At 42.9% G+C, this 16,845-nt stretch overlaps 1 protein-coding gene across 5 annotated transcripts in view; it reads right to left on the reverse strand.

The window, feature by feature from the left end:
• The window catches only part of TSNARE1 (t-SNARE domain containing 1), a 691,098-nt gene that overhangs the window by 167,118 nt on the left and 507,135 nt on the right, over window positions 1-16,845 (reverse strand). For all 5 annotated transcript variants that reach the window (XM_075063289.1, XM_075063290.1, XM_075063291.1 and 2 more), the window contains exon 6: window positions 1,770-1,860. In XM_075063289.1, the coding sequence (XP_074919390.1) occupies window positions 1,770-1,860 (91 nt within the window). The remainder of the gene's footprint in view (window positions 1-1,769; window positions 1,861-16,845) is intronic.

Genomic DNA, 16,845 nt, shown 5'->3' on the forward strand with positions numbered 1-16,845 from the left:
TGCAAACCGGGAAGTTCTTGATTTTCAATTTGTGCATTAGATGTCCACATCTACCAAGGTTGGTTGAGAGTTAACCAAGGTCGAAGGTCAAACCCAGGAACCTTCGGCATGGGATCCAGCACAAGATACTTATTTTTAAAGTCTTGTTTAGCCCAATCTGCTTTCTGATCATAGCCTGATTGCATGTGGCTAAATAACTGTTCCCAGAAAAAGGCTTGCAGGATTTATGACATTGAGGGGGGCACTGTAAAGGTCTTGGTGGACAGGGGCTGAATATACCCCTGCGAAAACTGGGGCTGGCATGGCATAAATTATAACATGGTGAGGAACTGCTTTAATTTACAGAGTGAGGCTTTGAACTCTCATCTCCCCCATCCTGGGTGAGTAGTCTACCTACCGGGACACTGGGCATAAGGGCACCACCAGCAGCAACATTTGTGCGAGCTTCAGCATGCTCGGATTTTCCCATCTCTGTCTCTTAGTGTGTAAATTGAACATATTTGTGTTGTCAGATGCTACCAGTGTGGTGCTCTGCTCTGTTCAATGTTGATATCACTTGGCTGCGTGTGTGTGTTCCCTCTGTGTGCTATCCCAGCTCTTTGAAGATAGCTGACACAGCAGACCCGAAGAGAACCCCCAATGACCACAGAGTCTAGTAAGGTATGAAGGCACTTTGGCCAGGTTTATTGCTGTATGGAGCACAATAATAGTTCCCTCCAGATTTTTACTCTACAGGACATACTATGAGTATGTGACTCCGGTCAATGGACGCGGCTCAGTCAGTGGCGGGACTTTCCACTGCCCCCTCGGCTGGACAAAGACACCGCCCCAGGGATGCACTCTTATACACAGGTACAAACAAGTTACACATCATTCCTGACGTATTGAGGTGCAACCCTTCTACGTAGCAAGGTACAACCCCTCTACGTAGTAAGCTGCTGCCTCTCACCTTGTACATGTTGGTTCGACCAAAACAACTCTATCCATCATATTACCCTTTTGGCCCTGTCATTGGGATGGGTCAGCCTGTTCCTTGTTATCTGTGGGGAGTGTACAAGTATGTGAATGTTCTTCTGTCTGGTGTCCAGTACTTTTTAGGTATGTCTCTTTTTGCAGCATCAGCCCTTTCCTTGCCAGCTTCTGTGAGCAGGGTCTGCCTCTGGCTCACAGCTTAACTTTGCTTTATGTTAGCAAAGTCTTGACCATGACTTTAGTTCAGGCCTCAGGCCTCATACCGGGCCTCTGATACCAAGGTTTATATCTTAGGGCCTCCTCTTACTACAATTTGCACTCAATGAATGCCACACCATGCAAGTGTCACTCCTTTGCCACTTACATCCACTTTCACTTATTTGTAGACTCACCTGTACCCAGTGTGTAATTTGCTCCTCTCTTGATGTCATCACTAACTAGTGTCTAAAGACTTCTATGGGACCTTCCCCTGCTACTCCAGTTGACACCTGGGCTCTTAAGTTTTAAACACAGTATAGGAAAGAGCTGGGATTTCACTTTGTGGCTGTAGATTTCTAATTTAATGAGAGCCAGCCTCAGAAGATAGCTCTTTCCAGAAGTCCTCAGTGGTCCCTTGAATCTGTTTTGCAATGATGATTTATCGAGGCAGCATGCAATTCAATACTACCACTATATCAAAGCAAAGAAAATTATAAAGATACCAAGCTCAGCAACTTTAAGGCACTTGCTGCCCACCACTTATCTTTAAAAACCAAACCCGAACTTTGTATCTAAATGGCATCTCCAAAGACACATACCCTAGATGAACCTCTGATAATCTCAGACAGCTGCTTGATAGCTTTGGTGCTGGTGGTAATGGTTTTATTGGTCTCTTGCTGGGTTGCATGCCTGTAGAAAAAAAATAGACCATGCAAATTACAATTACAATTTAATTTTGTAATGACTCACTCACATAACTCTCATAACACATTACAGCTATAACAGCAGAATACATACAGGCTATGCTATGAAGCTGTGACGGCAGGTATGAATAGCAGAAGCAGCAACATGAAGGTTGGATAATAGTAAATGCTAGAGAGGGAATCCAGGAAATGGTCACCAGTTGTAGTTAACAAGAGATATGGGTCTGGATCTGTGGTTTAATATGGTGTGGTGCAAAAGGAGTCAGTGGTGGGTGGAGGAAAGCAGACAGACTGTTACAGATAGCTGGTTTGGCAATAACAAAGGAGGAGAGGAAGGCTGAACAGGAAGAGAAAAAAGAAAAAGAGGGCCTCTAACAGAAAGAGATGTGATGAAGGAGCTAGGTGAGGATGATGAAGGTCAGGATAAGGTTTGGCATTCCGATCTGTAATTTACACCAGTTGGTAAGGTGCACATGCTGCAGTTGTGGGTGCAGGCAGTTAAATGTGCTAGCAGGAAGCAAGACTAATCCATTCTGTTATTGGAATCTCTAGTGTTCATGATGATTATTTCTTGGATTTACTACTGAGTGCTGACAGCCTACCCAGTGCTCCGCAATGCAGAGGGAGACACAGACGGCTACAAGAGGACATTGCCATGGCAGATCTAGAAGACCAGGAGACCGATTCTGTATCAGGCAGTAAAAGTCAGTCAGGATGAGGTTTAGCAGGGGGATTTAGGCGCTGCAATGCAACTACAAGGTCAGGCACCAGTTGAGCAGTGGTTTTGTGAATAACAGTAGCACCTAAATGTTGGATTTATACACTCTAAGTGGCAGATAGGTGCCTAATTCTCCCCGATGAATCTAGTCCAGATTCTGCCCAAAGAAGTTTACCAGATAAATCAAACATGGCTGCTGGCAAGTAGATATTAATCCCAACCCCTCACTCATATTGTATTGCTCATCCCCACTAGAAGGGTGAAGTCTCATTAAAAGTTAGGCAGAAATGTGAAAACCAAGTGCATAAATTACAGGTGAACAGAACAATTACTTCTTGAAAACAGGTTTCCAATGCCTTGCTGGTTATCCAGCACAACAGAAAAACAGAGAAGTCACTTGAATGCATACACAGCATATCACGACTTGAGGCTTAGAAGTCATTTTTACATGGCCACATGCAGCCATTTTTACATGGTCTTATGCAGCCAATCACCACTGGCGGCGGCGGCAGCAGCAGCAGGGAGGGATAGCTCAGTGGTTTGAGCATTGGCCTGCTAAACCCAGCATTATGAGTTCAATCCTTGGGGGTTATTTAGGGATCTGGGGGAAAAAAAAACCCAAAAACTGTCAGGGACAGCACTTGGTTCTGCTAGTGAAGGCGAGGGACTGGACTCAATGACCTTTCAAGGTCTCTTCCAGCTCTATGAAATAGGTATATGTCCATATAATATTAGTAGTCAAACATATACTATGTTCACAATAGGAATACAGATCCACCTACTACCTTCTCTACCAAACTCAAGCAGATGAAAAGGCCTGGTAGTTTTGAAGAGAAGTAACACAGGTGATTTTCTCCAGATGTCGCAGGAATCTTTTTTCCCTTTCAGTGGCACACTACAACCAGAGTCCATAGTACCTCTATGGAGTGATGAGAGGGTAAATGAAAGAGACAATCATTTATCCTGCTGCTATCACACCACACAACCTGAGCCTGTATCTAATGGATAGTAGTTCAAACAGAAAATAAACACACATCGGTCCTCCATCCCACAGTCACATAGTGCAACCCGTCCACTACCCCACTCCACCCCAGTACCACAAGCACTGTCAAAGGGTGTTCTCTTCCAGGCCCTCACGCCAGCTCTTCTAGCTTCTCCTTTTTGGAACAAATCCAGCTCAAAAGGAAAAAGTCTTTCCAGGGCACAAATATATTTTTCATCCACAGCGTCTTCTTTTTGTGTTCTGGGTACCTCATCCCCAACTCTGGATTCCTTTTCCTGTCTGGGATATAAAGCAGCTGGGTCTGGCTGCCTGAGGAGCTCCAGCTGCCTTATCCTTCTAAAATTTCTGCTCTTCTCTGCCTGTTCTTTGACTTCATCCAAGAAGCACATGATAGAGTGGTAGGTTTTGAATCTGACTCTTTCCAGGCAGTCCTCAGCTCATGTCCTGAATCCTCTTAATGCCTAGACATCTGGCATTATCCACTGTCAGAAGACAAGATACTGGGCTAGATGGACCAATGGTGTGACCCAATATGACCATTCTTATGTTCTTAGTATATACACCATCACAGGCACATTGTACCATCCTGTCATATACACACTGTACCACTGACACTCTCCCTCCTTGCCACAGCAACGCTGCACCATATGCACCTTACAGCAGTTTGACACATGCACACTGCCCCAGGTGCACAATGCTCCATTGTATTCACCTCTGCCGCAAGCCTATGCAGAATCCATCAGTTTTTAACAAGAACTCTGAAACCCCCAACAGCTGACACAGATAGGACAGCCATCTGTGATCAAAATCCAGTAATTTTATGCATCATACCTAACAACTCTATAAACGAAAGATATTTCCTGAGCCACACAGCAACACTTCAGATGCACATTAAGGACTCAGCAATACTATGTAGAGGAAGTGGACTCCTTTGTCACCACAGAGGCCAAAGAACTAAAGCGAAACTAAGATGTAGACAGGTGTTTAACTATTTTAATTGGTCATAAGTGGAGTTGGTCAATTTTTTTCTAAGAGTTAACTTGTTGGAAGCTTCAGTTTCAGTCAGCCTAAAACTATTTATGAATTTGACACAAATTCACCAAATAGTTTCGGCCACTTTTTTTCCAGGGCTTAGATGCCATTCACAGAATGGGAGGGGGGAGAAGTAGTATGCTCACCTTATAACTTTGAGACCAGTGGTCAGGGCACTCACCTGAGATGTGGAGCAAGGACATTAATTTGGCTCTCCCCCTCCCTGATGAGTTCCCTATCCACCAGGCCATAGAGTACTCTATCTGCAGATGATAGAGTGGAACAGCTGTAACAGGAGAGAGGCCAATACACCAGAGTATTCTGTAGCCCCCAATGGCCAAGGCATGCACCCACAATGTGGGGGACCCAAGTTCAAATTCCTGCTCCATATCAGACAGAGGGGGGAATTGAACCTGGGTCTCTCACATCCCAGTGAGAGCTCTAACTACTGGGCTTGAAGTTGGCCACCAACACCACAACTACCGCCGCTTGTTTACTGTGCCCGCCAAAATTTGCAAAACTAGTCCTTCATTTCCTTTGCTTTTAAGTTAAAAACTGCATGGAAACCAACCCAAACCAAACCAGATTGTTTCAAGGCATACAAAATGTGTTGTTTGATCCAAAATGAAGCTGTTGCCTTCTTCAATTCACCAGCATTTGTTGGAATTTTTGAGTTGATTCAAGTTGAAATGATGTTCTAACTGCCAACAAATTGAAAAATCCATTATTCACCTTTCTCTTTAAAACATTTGGTTATTTCATGATCCCTTTAACTACTCTCTTATGTTTTCATTGATTTATGGAAAATATCACATCCTACCGCATGCAAAGTGTTACAGAGGGACAGACTGAAAACGAAACTCTTCATCATCACTACATCTTCTGTCGTGAGGAATAATTCGTAGTCCAATCCCCAAATGAGTCATCCTACTAAGTGCATGACTTCCATGAGTGAGGGTTCCATGACTGACCCTTTAACAAATACTTCCCTTTAATATAATTCAATATAGAACAAGACACTAGAGTTTATCCTCAGTCACATTCTTAACCTCAAAAATCTGTCTATCTACAGAAGTTGGCAATTTCCATATGGACAATCCCCATCACGAAAGTAAAAGGCTTCATTGCTTCTATAAATTCAATTCTTTTCAATGTCTGAAGTTGAGTAAAATCCCAGCTTTGTTTGGATTTTAATATAAATTTTAACCTTACATACAGTATATCAGCAGTTCTCAAGCCATTTTAATGGGGTTTCCAGGGCCAGCATTATACTTGCTGGGACCCAGGATTGAAGCTGAAGTCCAAGCTCCATCCCTACATGGGCGGCAGGGCTTGGCTGCCTCCCCTGATGGGGGCGGCAGGGCTCGGGTTGCAAACCCCTCCCCACCGACCTGGGGCAGTGGGGCTCAGGCTCTGATCCCTCCCTCTCTGGGTCATGTAGCATTAACTTTATTGTCAGAAAGGGACTGCAGTGTCGTGAAGTTTGAGAATCCCTGCAGTACATAATACATTCGAGTCTGATGTAAACTTGTAACTTGCATCCTTCAATTTGTCTGCCTTAAAAAAAACTGCTCTCTAGCCCCCTTTTAAAACATATTTTAAACAACATTTCAGTGCTCAACTTTGGTAGTTGCAAGTGTGTTGTCAGCATAATTAACTTACTATGCTTCAGCCTCAGAGATACATTCAGAAATCAGACAGTGATTATATTTAATTTACATTAAATGCTATTAAGATCTTCATTAAAAATAAAGGGCTTGGAATTCCACCTCCTGCAGCATTTTATTTTACTTTAATATGCAATAGTCATAAGATATGCCTCTACTATTATTATTAGTGGCTTCCTCCATATCCTTCTCCCTATGGAACTGTGCAAGTTAATTAAAGGGATGTCTCAGATGAATACAATTTCATTTTGAGAAAAGTCACCCACACAATAGTAAGTTAAATATATGATCTGTACAGATATAGTGTGAATATTTTATATGTGCTGAAAAGAACTACACTGGCTATCATGATGAACTGCAGGACTACAAATGGGATGGAATTCTCTTAGGAGGAGTAAACTTTTCTGATTCGTGTATGTTTATAAGAAAGGATGCAAAGATACCGAACTCTATAAACCACCAGTGGCGAAAACTTAGCCCACATAATTCTACAATCAAACCCATGGCTGACATTTTCTTTAATATGGAAGTATGGCCCATTGGATGTATAGTTCCTAGCATGCAATTCGGAAAGGTTCTAGACTAAAAATTGCTTATTTGTAGGCACTAAGTACACTAACTCCTCGCTTAACGTTGTAGTTATGTTCCTGAAAAATGTGACTAATTGAAACAATGTTAAGCGGATTCAATTTCCCCATAAGAATTAATGTAAATAAGGGGGTTAGGGTCCAAAGATTTTTTTTTCACCAGACAAAAGACGTATTTATATTTTATATATACACACAGTATAAGTTTAAACAAACAATTTAACACTGGCACACAGTGATGATGATTGTGAAGCTTGGTTGAGGTGGAGTCCCGTACTGCTAAATGATGAACTAGCAATAGGCTGAGCCCTCAGGGGTTAAATCTCTCTCTACACAAAGCAGCAGGAATGGAGGGAGATATGTGTCTTTCTCTTAAGTACACTGCCTTCTTAATTATATCAGCTTGCTCAGATGCAGCTGCTGTAAGCTCCCTCAGTCCTGAGTCCTGGTGAGTCCCCCTTGATTATGGAAGATGGGGTAAGCGGGGTGCAATAGCAGGGGTGAGGGGGACACTCTGACATTAGCCCCCATCTTCCTTCCGTCCTCCCCGCACAGCAAGCAGGAGTCTTGGGGAGCAGCTCCAAGGCAGAGCGCAGGAACAGCACATGGCAGTGGGGTGAGGGACAGCTGAACTGCAGGCAGCTGCTGCACAGGGAACTTAGGGGAGCGGGGAGCTGACAGGGCGCTGCCAGTCCAAGCCCCCACCAGCTAGCTGCAACGGGCTCCTCTTCCTGCAAGCAGTAGACAAAGCAGGCGGCTGCCAAATGATGTTAGAAGGGAGCATTACGCAACTTTAAATAAGCCTGTTCCCTAATTGATCAGCAAGGAAACAATGTTAGCTGGGACGACTTTAAGTGAGGAGTTACTGTAATGCTATGAACCAGGAACTGATCTTAGATTGTATTCCCAGCCCTGCCACTGACTTGCTGTGTGGTTTTAGTCAAGCCATTTTTGCTTCAATTTACCATAGCCATGCTTCATTTATCCAGTTTTAAAGTGAGAGGCAAGCGAAGTGATCTCTCCATTTCCCTCCTCTAGCTCACCGCAGTGTAATGAAGCACGTTCAGTATTGTTTGTACAAGACTTTGAGATTCTTAGTGAAAAACAAAGTATAAAATCTGATCAGACCCTTAGGACGGACTTCAAATGAAACGACAGAGAGTCCGAAGAAGTGAGCTGTAGCTCACGAAAGCTCATGCTGAAATAAATTTGTTAGTCTCTAAGGTGCCACAAGTACTCCTGTTCTTTTTGCGGATACAGACTAACATGGCTGCTACTCTGAAACCAGAGAAACCTAAGGGGTTCATCATGTTTATCTTCCCCTCCATCTGAGGCTCCCTGCCATAAACAACCACCTGGGGGATGGATTTACATGACAGTTCCAGAGGTGAAAGGCCACAGAGTAATCCAATGAAACATAGAGTGTCACTTTACACTGTTTCTTAGGATTACGCTTGTAAAAGGCTCAAAAAGGAAATAACTGGCTCCAAGCTCACTAAACAAACAGCAACACAAGAAAAAATTAGAGAGAAAAAATGACTCAATACTTCAAAAGGGACAAAAAAAACTTGTTAGGGGAGATTAAAATCATTATTCTCCTAGCTATTAAAAATCACAGACTGAACAAAGACACTGGATTTATGGCTTGTTAAAACAATCTGTAACCCACTAACCCCTTCTTTTTATCCTATGACTGCAGAGACATTAACGGATCACTCTACCTTAAATGGTCACTTACAGTATGTGCTACTTATGCTAAACATTCCGTTCTACCTTGCTGGACACTGTGAGTACCTTTCCCAGACCAGAACAAGAAGTAAACATGGACCGAAAGCTTGTCTCTCTCACCAACAGAAGGTGATCCAAATGAAAGATATTATCTCACCCACCGTCTCTCTAGTTTGCTTATGTTATATGAGTTGGCAGGGTCTCAGAACAGCTTCAGCTCATATCAGGGATCTGCAGACACACTTTGGACAGTACCAGAAAATCTGAAATTAATACTAGAAGAACTCAGTGACTTTAATAATCACTTAATTTTCAGCCTGTTTTTGGAAGAGAATTTAGGAGGCAAGAGGAACCCATAATTGCTATTTCTAGGATGGCCAGGAGCCTTATGATATGAGGCTGCATTTCAAAACACGTTTTCTTAAAAGGAGCATTCACACCCACATGCATGGAAGATTTTCAGTGCAACTGGGGGATTTAACCACACAAGTCTGATTATTTTTAAAACATCTTTCCTTAAAAATCACCTCCTTCCAGAAACTCTTTCTCCTCATCAGTAATCTCATTACTCTCTCCTTTACCTGAACTATTGTTTAATAACATGTCTCTGTTTTGTCTGTCTGAAGTTATGTCTACACTGGCAACTGGACAAAATGTTTGTCTTTCAGAGGTGTTAAAACAAACAAACAAAACAAAACACAAAAGACAAAACTTTTGCCGTGACAAGTGCAAGTGTGAAGAGCGCATTGTGAGCAGAAGCACTCTCCTGCCGACACAGGTAACCCTGCTCGCTGGGTAGAAAAGCCTTAGAGTGTAACTTCTTTGGGGCAGGTGACATACCTTATTGCATGTGCATGGGCATTAATGATGCTATTCAAATGATCATTAAGAAGCTACACAGAGCATTTTAAGTCTAGGCAAATGCAGCTGTGAGCCCAGCCATTGTTCCATCATTCCTGATGAGTAAGCCATGCCTCCTTATCTTCTGGACAAACTCCTACCTCTTCAGCAGGCTGATTATTACGAAAGTACAACTGTTGGGGTAGATGCAGCCATGCACACAGGGGTCTAAAAGGCTGGACCAGCCATACACAATGCCAGAGACAAGTGCAGTAATAACAGACTGGATAGAGCTAGACTGAGGCATTCAGGATACTTTCAGGATAATCACTGGCAGCTATATCTGACAGATCAAGTCCCAGCTGAAAGTTCAGAGTTGGGGCATGGTGGAGATTACAAATCAGATTGTGTGGGTACCACATATTGCCGAGAGAGGAGACATCAGGACACTCTCCCTTTTATACCATTTCTCTAAACCAATTTATGGAGTTTACAACACCTTAACTATTAAAATATTGTTAGGGTTATCTTTATCCCAGACTTTTCAGGTTCGTTGTCTGACCGCAAGAGAGAAAGGCAACCCAGCAAAGTCTGAAACCAAGTTCTTTATTGATGCATGCACACACACACAACAAAGAACAAGCCCGTTCTCCACAGAGAACCAGAACCAGCCTCCCCTTTCTTCAATACAGCACAAATTTATATAAGCAAGTTTACATCACAGTTAAAGCATTTAATTGCCTGCGGTTAATTAACGGCACCTGGTGAAGCATTTGATTACAAACTTCATGGCTTTGAGCAGTTCCTGGCGCACAAGCAGCTTCCTTATCGGTACTGAGAACTTTTTTATTGGCACTTCCCAAGCTTAAGTGCAAGTGGGGGTTTATCCACCCGGCTCCTGCTTGCTGACTTCATTCACTCACCTTCTGAGCACCCCTTGTTCATGCATCAAGTGTGTGATCACCTGCTCAGCCTATCTTGTGGGCCTTTGGGCCCACTCTAAAGCATCCTTTTATCTATCAATATCATCCTAATAACTTAGAATTTATACTGCTTCTTATATCCAAAAAGGATCTTAAAGTACTTTATAAATTACATACAATAAAAGGAATCCTTTCATTTGCTACAGCAAGACAGCTACCTCTGGTGACAACTCTTCAATCTATATGGCAGCATTTTACGCCGATTTTGCACAAGTGTAAATGACCACTCACACGATGGGGCCATAAAGAATTAGGCCCAGCAACTCGACACAACAGTTCAGCACAGGAACTGAAGACCAAAGCACACAATTAAAACCAGAATTGAGAGAAAAACTTGTTTCCAACAGTTATGTCACCAACACTGTAGCCAAAGCTCTCTGGAGGGGTGGTGGAAGAGGGAATAGAGGGGGAGAAGTACACTTCAGAAAGGATACAGCTGATTTCTCTTACACACATTTGCACCTAACAAAAGAGCAATACCATGGTTTTCAGGTACCTGTAAAGAATATATCTATAAGTACCTACATGGAGAGCAAATATTGAATAATGGGCTCTTCAATCTAGCAGAGGAAGATATCACACGATCCAATGGCTGGAAGTTGAAGATATACACATTCAGATGGAGAATAGGGCATACACTTTGAACTTTGAGAGCAATTAAATATTGGAACAATTTACCAAGGGTTGTGGTGGATTCATCATCACTGGATTGGAATTTTTTTTTTTCCTAAAAGATCTGTTCTAGGAATTATTTTGGTGAAGTTCTATGGTTTCTGTTACACAGGAGGGCAGATTTACAGTTGCCAACTTGGTAATATTTAAATACCAGACACTCCAACAGGAGTGCTGGAATCTCCCCTTTCCGGCCTCTTCCTCCCCAATGACCCACCCCTGCCACACCTATTCCCCCAAGGCGCTGACCCCTATCTACTCCTCTTTCCCCCTCCCCCTCACGACTTGCTACTTTTCCCCTCCCCTCGCCGGGATCAGGAGGGACTTGCCTGCAGAGCCAGGCCTGGGAGCTGCAGCTGCCCGATGCAAGTAGGAGGTGGCCCCAGCTGAGTAGGTGCTGGCACGGGTGATGACCCAGCGCCTCCTTCACCTGCAGTAACCAGACTTTGGGTGTCCAGTCATTAGATCTGACCGGAAACTGTCAGGACCCTTTTTCAACCAGATTTTTTTAGGCACCTGGCCACCCTAGTCAGACTAGATGATTACAGTGGTCCATTCTGATCTTGAAAGCTATGAATATTTACTGTTCATTAGATTTTCTATTCCATTTGGTGTCTAAGATTTGCAAAGCAACTGAACAATTTTATACATTTAGAAGTTGGCGATCAAGGAGATTTGAGTATAATTAAGACAGGTCACACACTGTATTATATACTATATGCTCCTCAGATGATACTCTGGTTAAAGTCTTTTGCACAGCAACTGGAAAGTGTAGCACAAATTGTAATTTGTTTTTATAAAAGAAGAAAAAAAAACCTACTGTTTACTGTGTGGTGAGATGACACATATAATTGTGACAGAATGTACCCCTGTGTTCACACCCTATTGAATTAATCTTTGTACAAAGTATGCCTTGCGACGTATCATTTGAAAACTCATAGTTTGCTGGTCATTATTGCCCTGGTAGAATATGTGTGGCGATGTGTGTGAAGTTATAAGATTTCCCTTTATGATGTTATTAACACACGTTTCAAACCACAGCCCTACCCAAGAAGAAATTGGCAAATCTGTCCTAACAAAGGAATGTGTGGACTGCCAAACTTGCATTTAAGCAGTAAATAAGGCAGGAAGGGGAAATAAAGGAAGCTCAAACAGGTAGGAAAAAACAGGAGGGGATATCTTTCCACATATGCTCTTTTTCTCCTGAATCTCAGCTGGAAATGTTTTTCAAGGGGAGGAGTGACACTATTAAAAGGAAGGACAAACACCCCAGGGCCCCCCTCTTTCACCTCCTGCCCATCTCATTCATGGCACCTGAAGCCACGAAGGAAGAATTCATGGATTCTGGGAGAAGGGATCCTGAGTTAAGAAGTTTAGTCAGTAAGACTGCTGAAAGAAAATGGTGAGAAAAATGTGTTTTAAATTTAACATATCAGAGGGGTAGCCGTGTTAGTCTGGATCGGTAAAAGCAGCAAAGAGTTTTGTGGCACCTTATAGACTAAAAGACGTTTTGGAGAATGAGCTTTCGTGAGTGAATACTCACTTCATCAGTGCATCCAACTAAGTGGGTATTCACCCACAAAAGCTCATGCTCCAAAACATCTGTTAGTCTATAAGGTGCCACAAGACTCTTTGCTGCTTTTACAAATTTGACATAGTTTGTTAAGTTAGGCACCAGTTGCATTTTAGCTTTATTTGTTTAGTAATCATATCTGATCTTTATGCCCTGTTACTTGTACTCACTTAAAAATCTTTCTAGTTAAAAAACTTGTTTTATTGTTCTATCCAATCCAGTCTGTTTAAATTGAAGTGTCTGGGAAACTCTATTTGAGGTGGCACGTTGTCTGCATATTATTTCTGTTAAAAAAATAACAGACTTTATGTAAACTAGAGAAAGCCGGGGGGTTAAGACATACATACCTGGGAGGTGGCGGGAATCTAAGGCTGGAGGTGTGTTGGGGTCACCCTGTAGTATAACCAAGACTGATAAGAGCCAGGGTGTGGCTGGCTGGCTGCTGCGCACACACAGACATAGCTGGGAGTGACTTGCACACTGGAGGTTTTTTGTGAGCAGTCCAGGCTGGAGGCTACAGCAGGAAAGCATTGTAAAGGGCACTCCATGTTAGAGGGCAGCAGTGACATGGTGACTTATTGGTCTGGATTGTACCTTGACGTGACACAATGATCTTACATCTCTTGTTCAAGCACTGATATGCTAAACATCCGCATTTACGTAAGTTCCCTACATGCTTTAGTTGTAAGGAGCATGAAAACGAGGGCTTAGGATGGAAGTGTAAGGAAATCATTATTCAAACCTTAAGCTTGTTACCATTCCCCTCTATGTCTTAGGGCTGGAGTCTGAAGCACTGAAGCCAGTGGGAGTTGAGAATGCTCAGCATCTCACAGGATCGGGCCCATAAATTATACACATTTGTATATTGAATTTTATATGCATAATAGATTAAATTGCTTCAGACATTCCTCTAATCTCCAAACTCTACCGACCACGGGAGCAGCTACAATGGCAAGAGGTACTTCAGAGATTCCTTGATAGACCCCAGGAAAACAGGGTGACCTGGTCCCAGGCCATAAGTACCTGCCTGGTCAACAAACAATTGCTAATCTAGCGCACAAAAATATAATAAAAGCCAATAACATGGAAAGTTGTTAATCTAGTAGACAAAAGATATAGATTCAATATCAAGATATAGATCCAAGATCCAACAACCAGGCCCTGCGATTCCCAGGGCAGCAATGTTGTAAAACATTGTCACAGCACCATCAGGCTAGTACAAAACAATGCCAGTTTACACCAGTTGAGGATCTGATTCAGTGAAATGAATTGTTCTATTAAGACACACTTATGTATAGCAATGCAACTGCTGATGCAATAAGAGCCTTTAAACCGAGAGCACAGAATAACCAACTGGTGAATTAATGTGTTATGGCCAAGATGCAATATCGCGCCTTATTCTCTAGATTTTCTGCTGTTGCTTTTGCATATGCAGAGAGAGAGATTAAAGCACAATGCATCTTTCAACTGAGCATTTATTGCAAAAGCAAACAGAAGAAAGGCAAGCTGGAAGAGGTAGTTATTTAATCAAGTCTTAGGGTATTTTTGCTGTATTATTAAGTCTCAACAGTAAGAGCTAAATCCACTTGTTCTATCTCCAAAGCAAAGTTCTACATTGTTTCATGTTCACGTCTAGGACTTGCTGCTCCACTGACATGCACTTTGTGCAGTCATTTACATCTGGGCAAAGGGAGTGCAAAACAGTACAACTCTAATCTGGCAACATATAAGCCTACTTCACATAGGTACAAATTAGTCAAAGTACAAGCGAGGGGAGAACTGGGCCACTGGTTTCCAGTTTCAGCAATGAAGTTAAGTATACCATATATTTCTGTGGTGCCATTCATCACAAGTTATCCCAGGGTTTTTTAAAGGAAAATGAAGCACTTCACCTGCCACTGAAATGCAGCCATCTCTAGGGCAGGACATAGCAAGAATTCAATAAAGCACAGATCTATTACTCAATAGTTTAGGACTGAGATATCCTTTATCTGGTTCTAGCTATATACAGAATGTTACAAAGGCAGAGTGTATTACATAAACCAGAATTTGACGAGGACATTGTAGGTAAGCCCCTAACCCTTGCAGAAACTTCCATAGGATCTATAATGTCCATACGTCAGGAACTCCATTTTACATCTCTCATTACAAAACACAGACATATCTAGCAACGCTGTAAGAGGGAGAAGGTTTCATTGTTCATTCCAGTCAGAGATCATCACGCCCCACAATCCTATTAAATATTTACAGGCAGTTGACCACTAGCCCTCACCAAGAAATATGAAATCTGAATGAACCCAGAACACGATCCTCTGGGCTTACCAACACCTCTGAACTTTACACCAAACCAGGAATCCATTTCACTTCCAGTTACTTTCTCATTCTCTCTCCCACTCCTCTCTATTTTTGCCAAATGTACAGCAATTCCAGTACCAATAAGATGGCCAGTTGGAAACACAGCAAATGTCTTGCTACAGCTAAGCTATGTCACATACACTTTCTCTTTAACCGCTAAGCTTCTTAGTTTATCAAGGAAAGAAATTAAATTAATTGGCCCTAATTTGGTTTTGAGGAACCCCTGGTTGCCTGGTGTTTATCACCTTATTTTCCTCCAGGTGCTTACAAACTGACTACTTCATTAACTGTTCTTGCAGTTCACGTGGTACTGAAGTTAAACTTGCTGCTATGCAATTTCCTAGGTCCTACTTTCTCCGTCCTTCAAAGAAATATGGCTGCTTGTCCATTTCTAATCTGCTGGGACCTCCCCTGTCCTCAGTGAGCTCTTATACATAATTGCCAATGGTTCCAGTGCTATTGCTGCTAATCCTTTTAGGATTCCAGGGTGAATTTCATCAAACCCTGAGGATTTGGGTTTAACAGCTTGTTCTTTCCCAGTTCTGCCTTGTGACTTCTGCATTTCCCAAATGGGCTACAGGGAACGGGTCACTTGATGATGAACTGTTCTGTTCATAACCTCTGGGGCACCTGGCACTGGCCACTGTGGGAAGACAGGATATTGGTCTAGATGGACATTTGGTCTGACCAAGCATGGCAGTTCTTACAGTCTTATGTTCCCCATTAATGACTAGACGGTGCCTAAAAACCTGCAGTAGGTAGGGTATGGAGGCACACAATCCTGGCAGCAGCTTTTTCATGCATCAGCCAGAAAATGTCCACACACAGCTGGTGCTACAAGCTTTTCCCAGAGTGCTGAGTGCATTCCTCACCTGCCAGCTCAGCTTGGGTGGATGGTGCAGGGCTGGGGCAGTTCTGCCCCATGTCTACAGGGACCACAGGAGAAGGGGTGTCTTGGAGCTGACAACTGCCCTTTCAGGGTATAGGTTTGGGGTAATGTGCTCTACTAACTGCAGAGGGCTAGGGTTGGGGCAATGTTTCAGGAACTTCACCAGTTCTAGTTCCTCACTGCTGGCTCTTCTGCTCCTTCTGTGGTGTGCGGCATGTGGAAATGCAGCACAAGGAGCTGGGAGGGTGAGACAGAGAGACTTGCTCCTCCCTCACCCCAGAAGCCCCGAAACAGAGGAGGAGCAGGAGACTGAGAAACTGTATTCATGTCCCCCAACTCTGTCAAATGAGGAGGGAGGGAGCAGATAGTATTTTTCCCCCAGGCCTTCCCCGGCCTCATTCACTGCACTCATTGGGGGATGGTATTCAGTGAACAAAGCTGATGATCAATACTCCTTTTTATCGTAATTGGACATTGCTTGGTCCTGTGCCTCACTCACCGCACATCATGCAGGCAACTTCAGAGTTCTTACTTCCTGACTTTTGAGCACTTCACTCTGCAGTCCTGTCAATTTCCTTTTTAATGTAGATTTTGTAGGGGGATGGGAGGGAGAGAGAGAGAGAGAGAAGAGAGTGTGCGTGTATAACAAACATATATTTTGAAATCGCGGGGAATTCACGCCCCTGTGTGTGTCACGGTAATAGACAAGCATGGTGAGATATCTTGTTGTTTTAATGGATTTTATCTCCAATTATAGTTTCACAGAGTTAAGGTCAGAAAGGACTATCAGATCATAAAGTCTGACCTCCTATATATCTCAGGGGATAATATTTCATACAGACACCCCTGTATTAAGCCCAAAACTTTAGTTACATGAAAGTATTTCTTTCTTCAGGAGACTAAACTGCGTGTCACAGGCAGAGA

This window comes from Chelonoidis abingdonii, chromosome 2, assembly GCF_003597395.2.
Source record: "Chelonoidis abingdonii isolate Lonesome George chromosome 2, CheloAbing_2.0, whole genome shotgun sequence".
NCBI classification, from domain to species: Eukaryota; Metazoa; Chordata; order Testudines; family Testudinidae; genus Chelonoidis; species Chelonoidis abingdonii.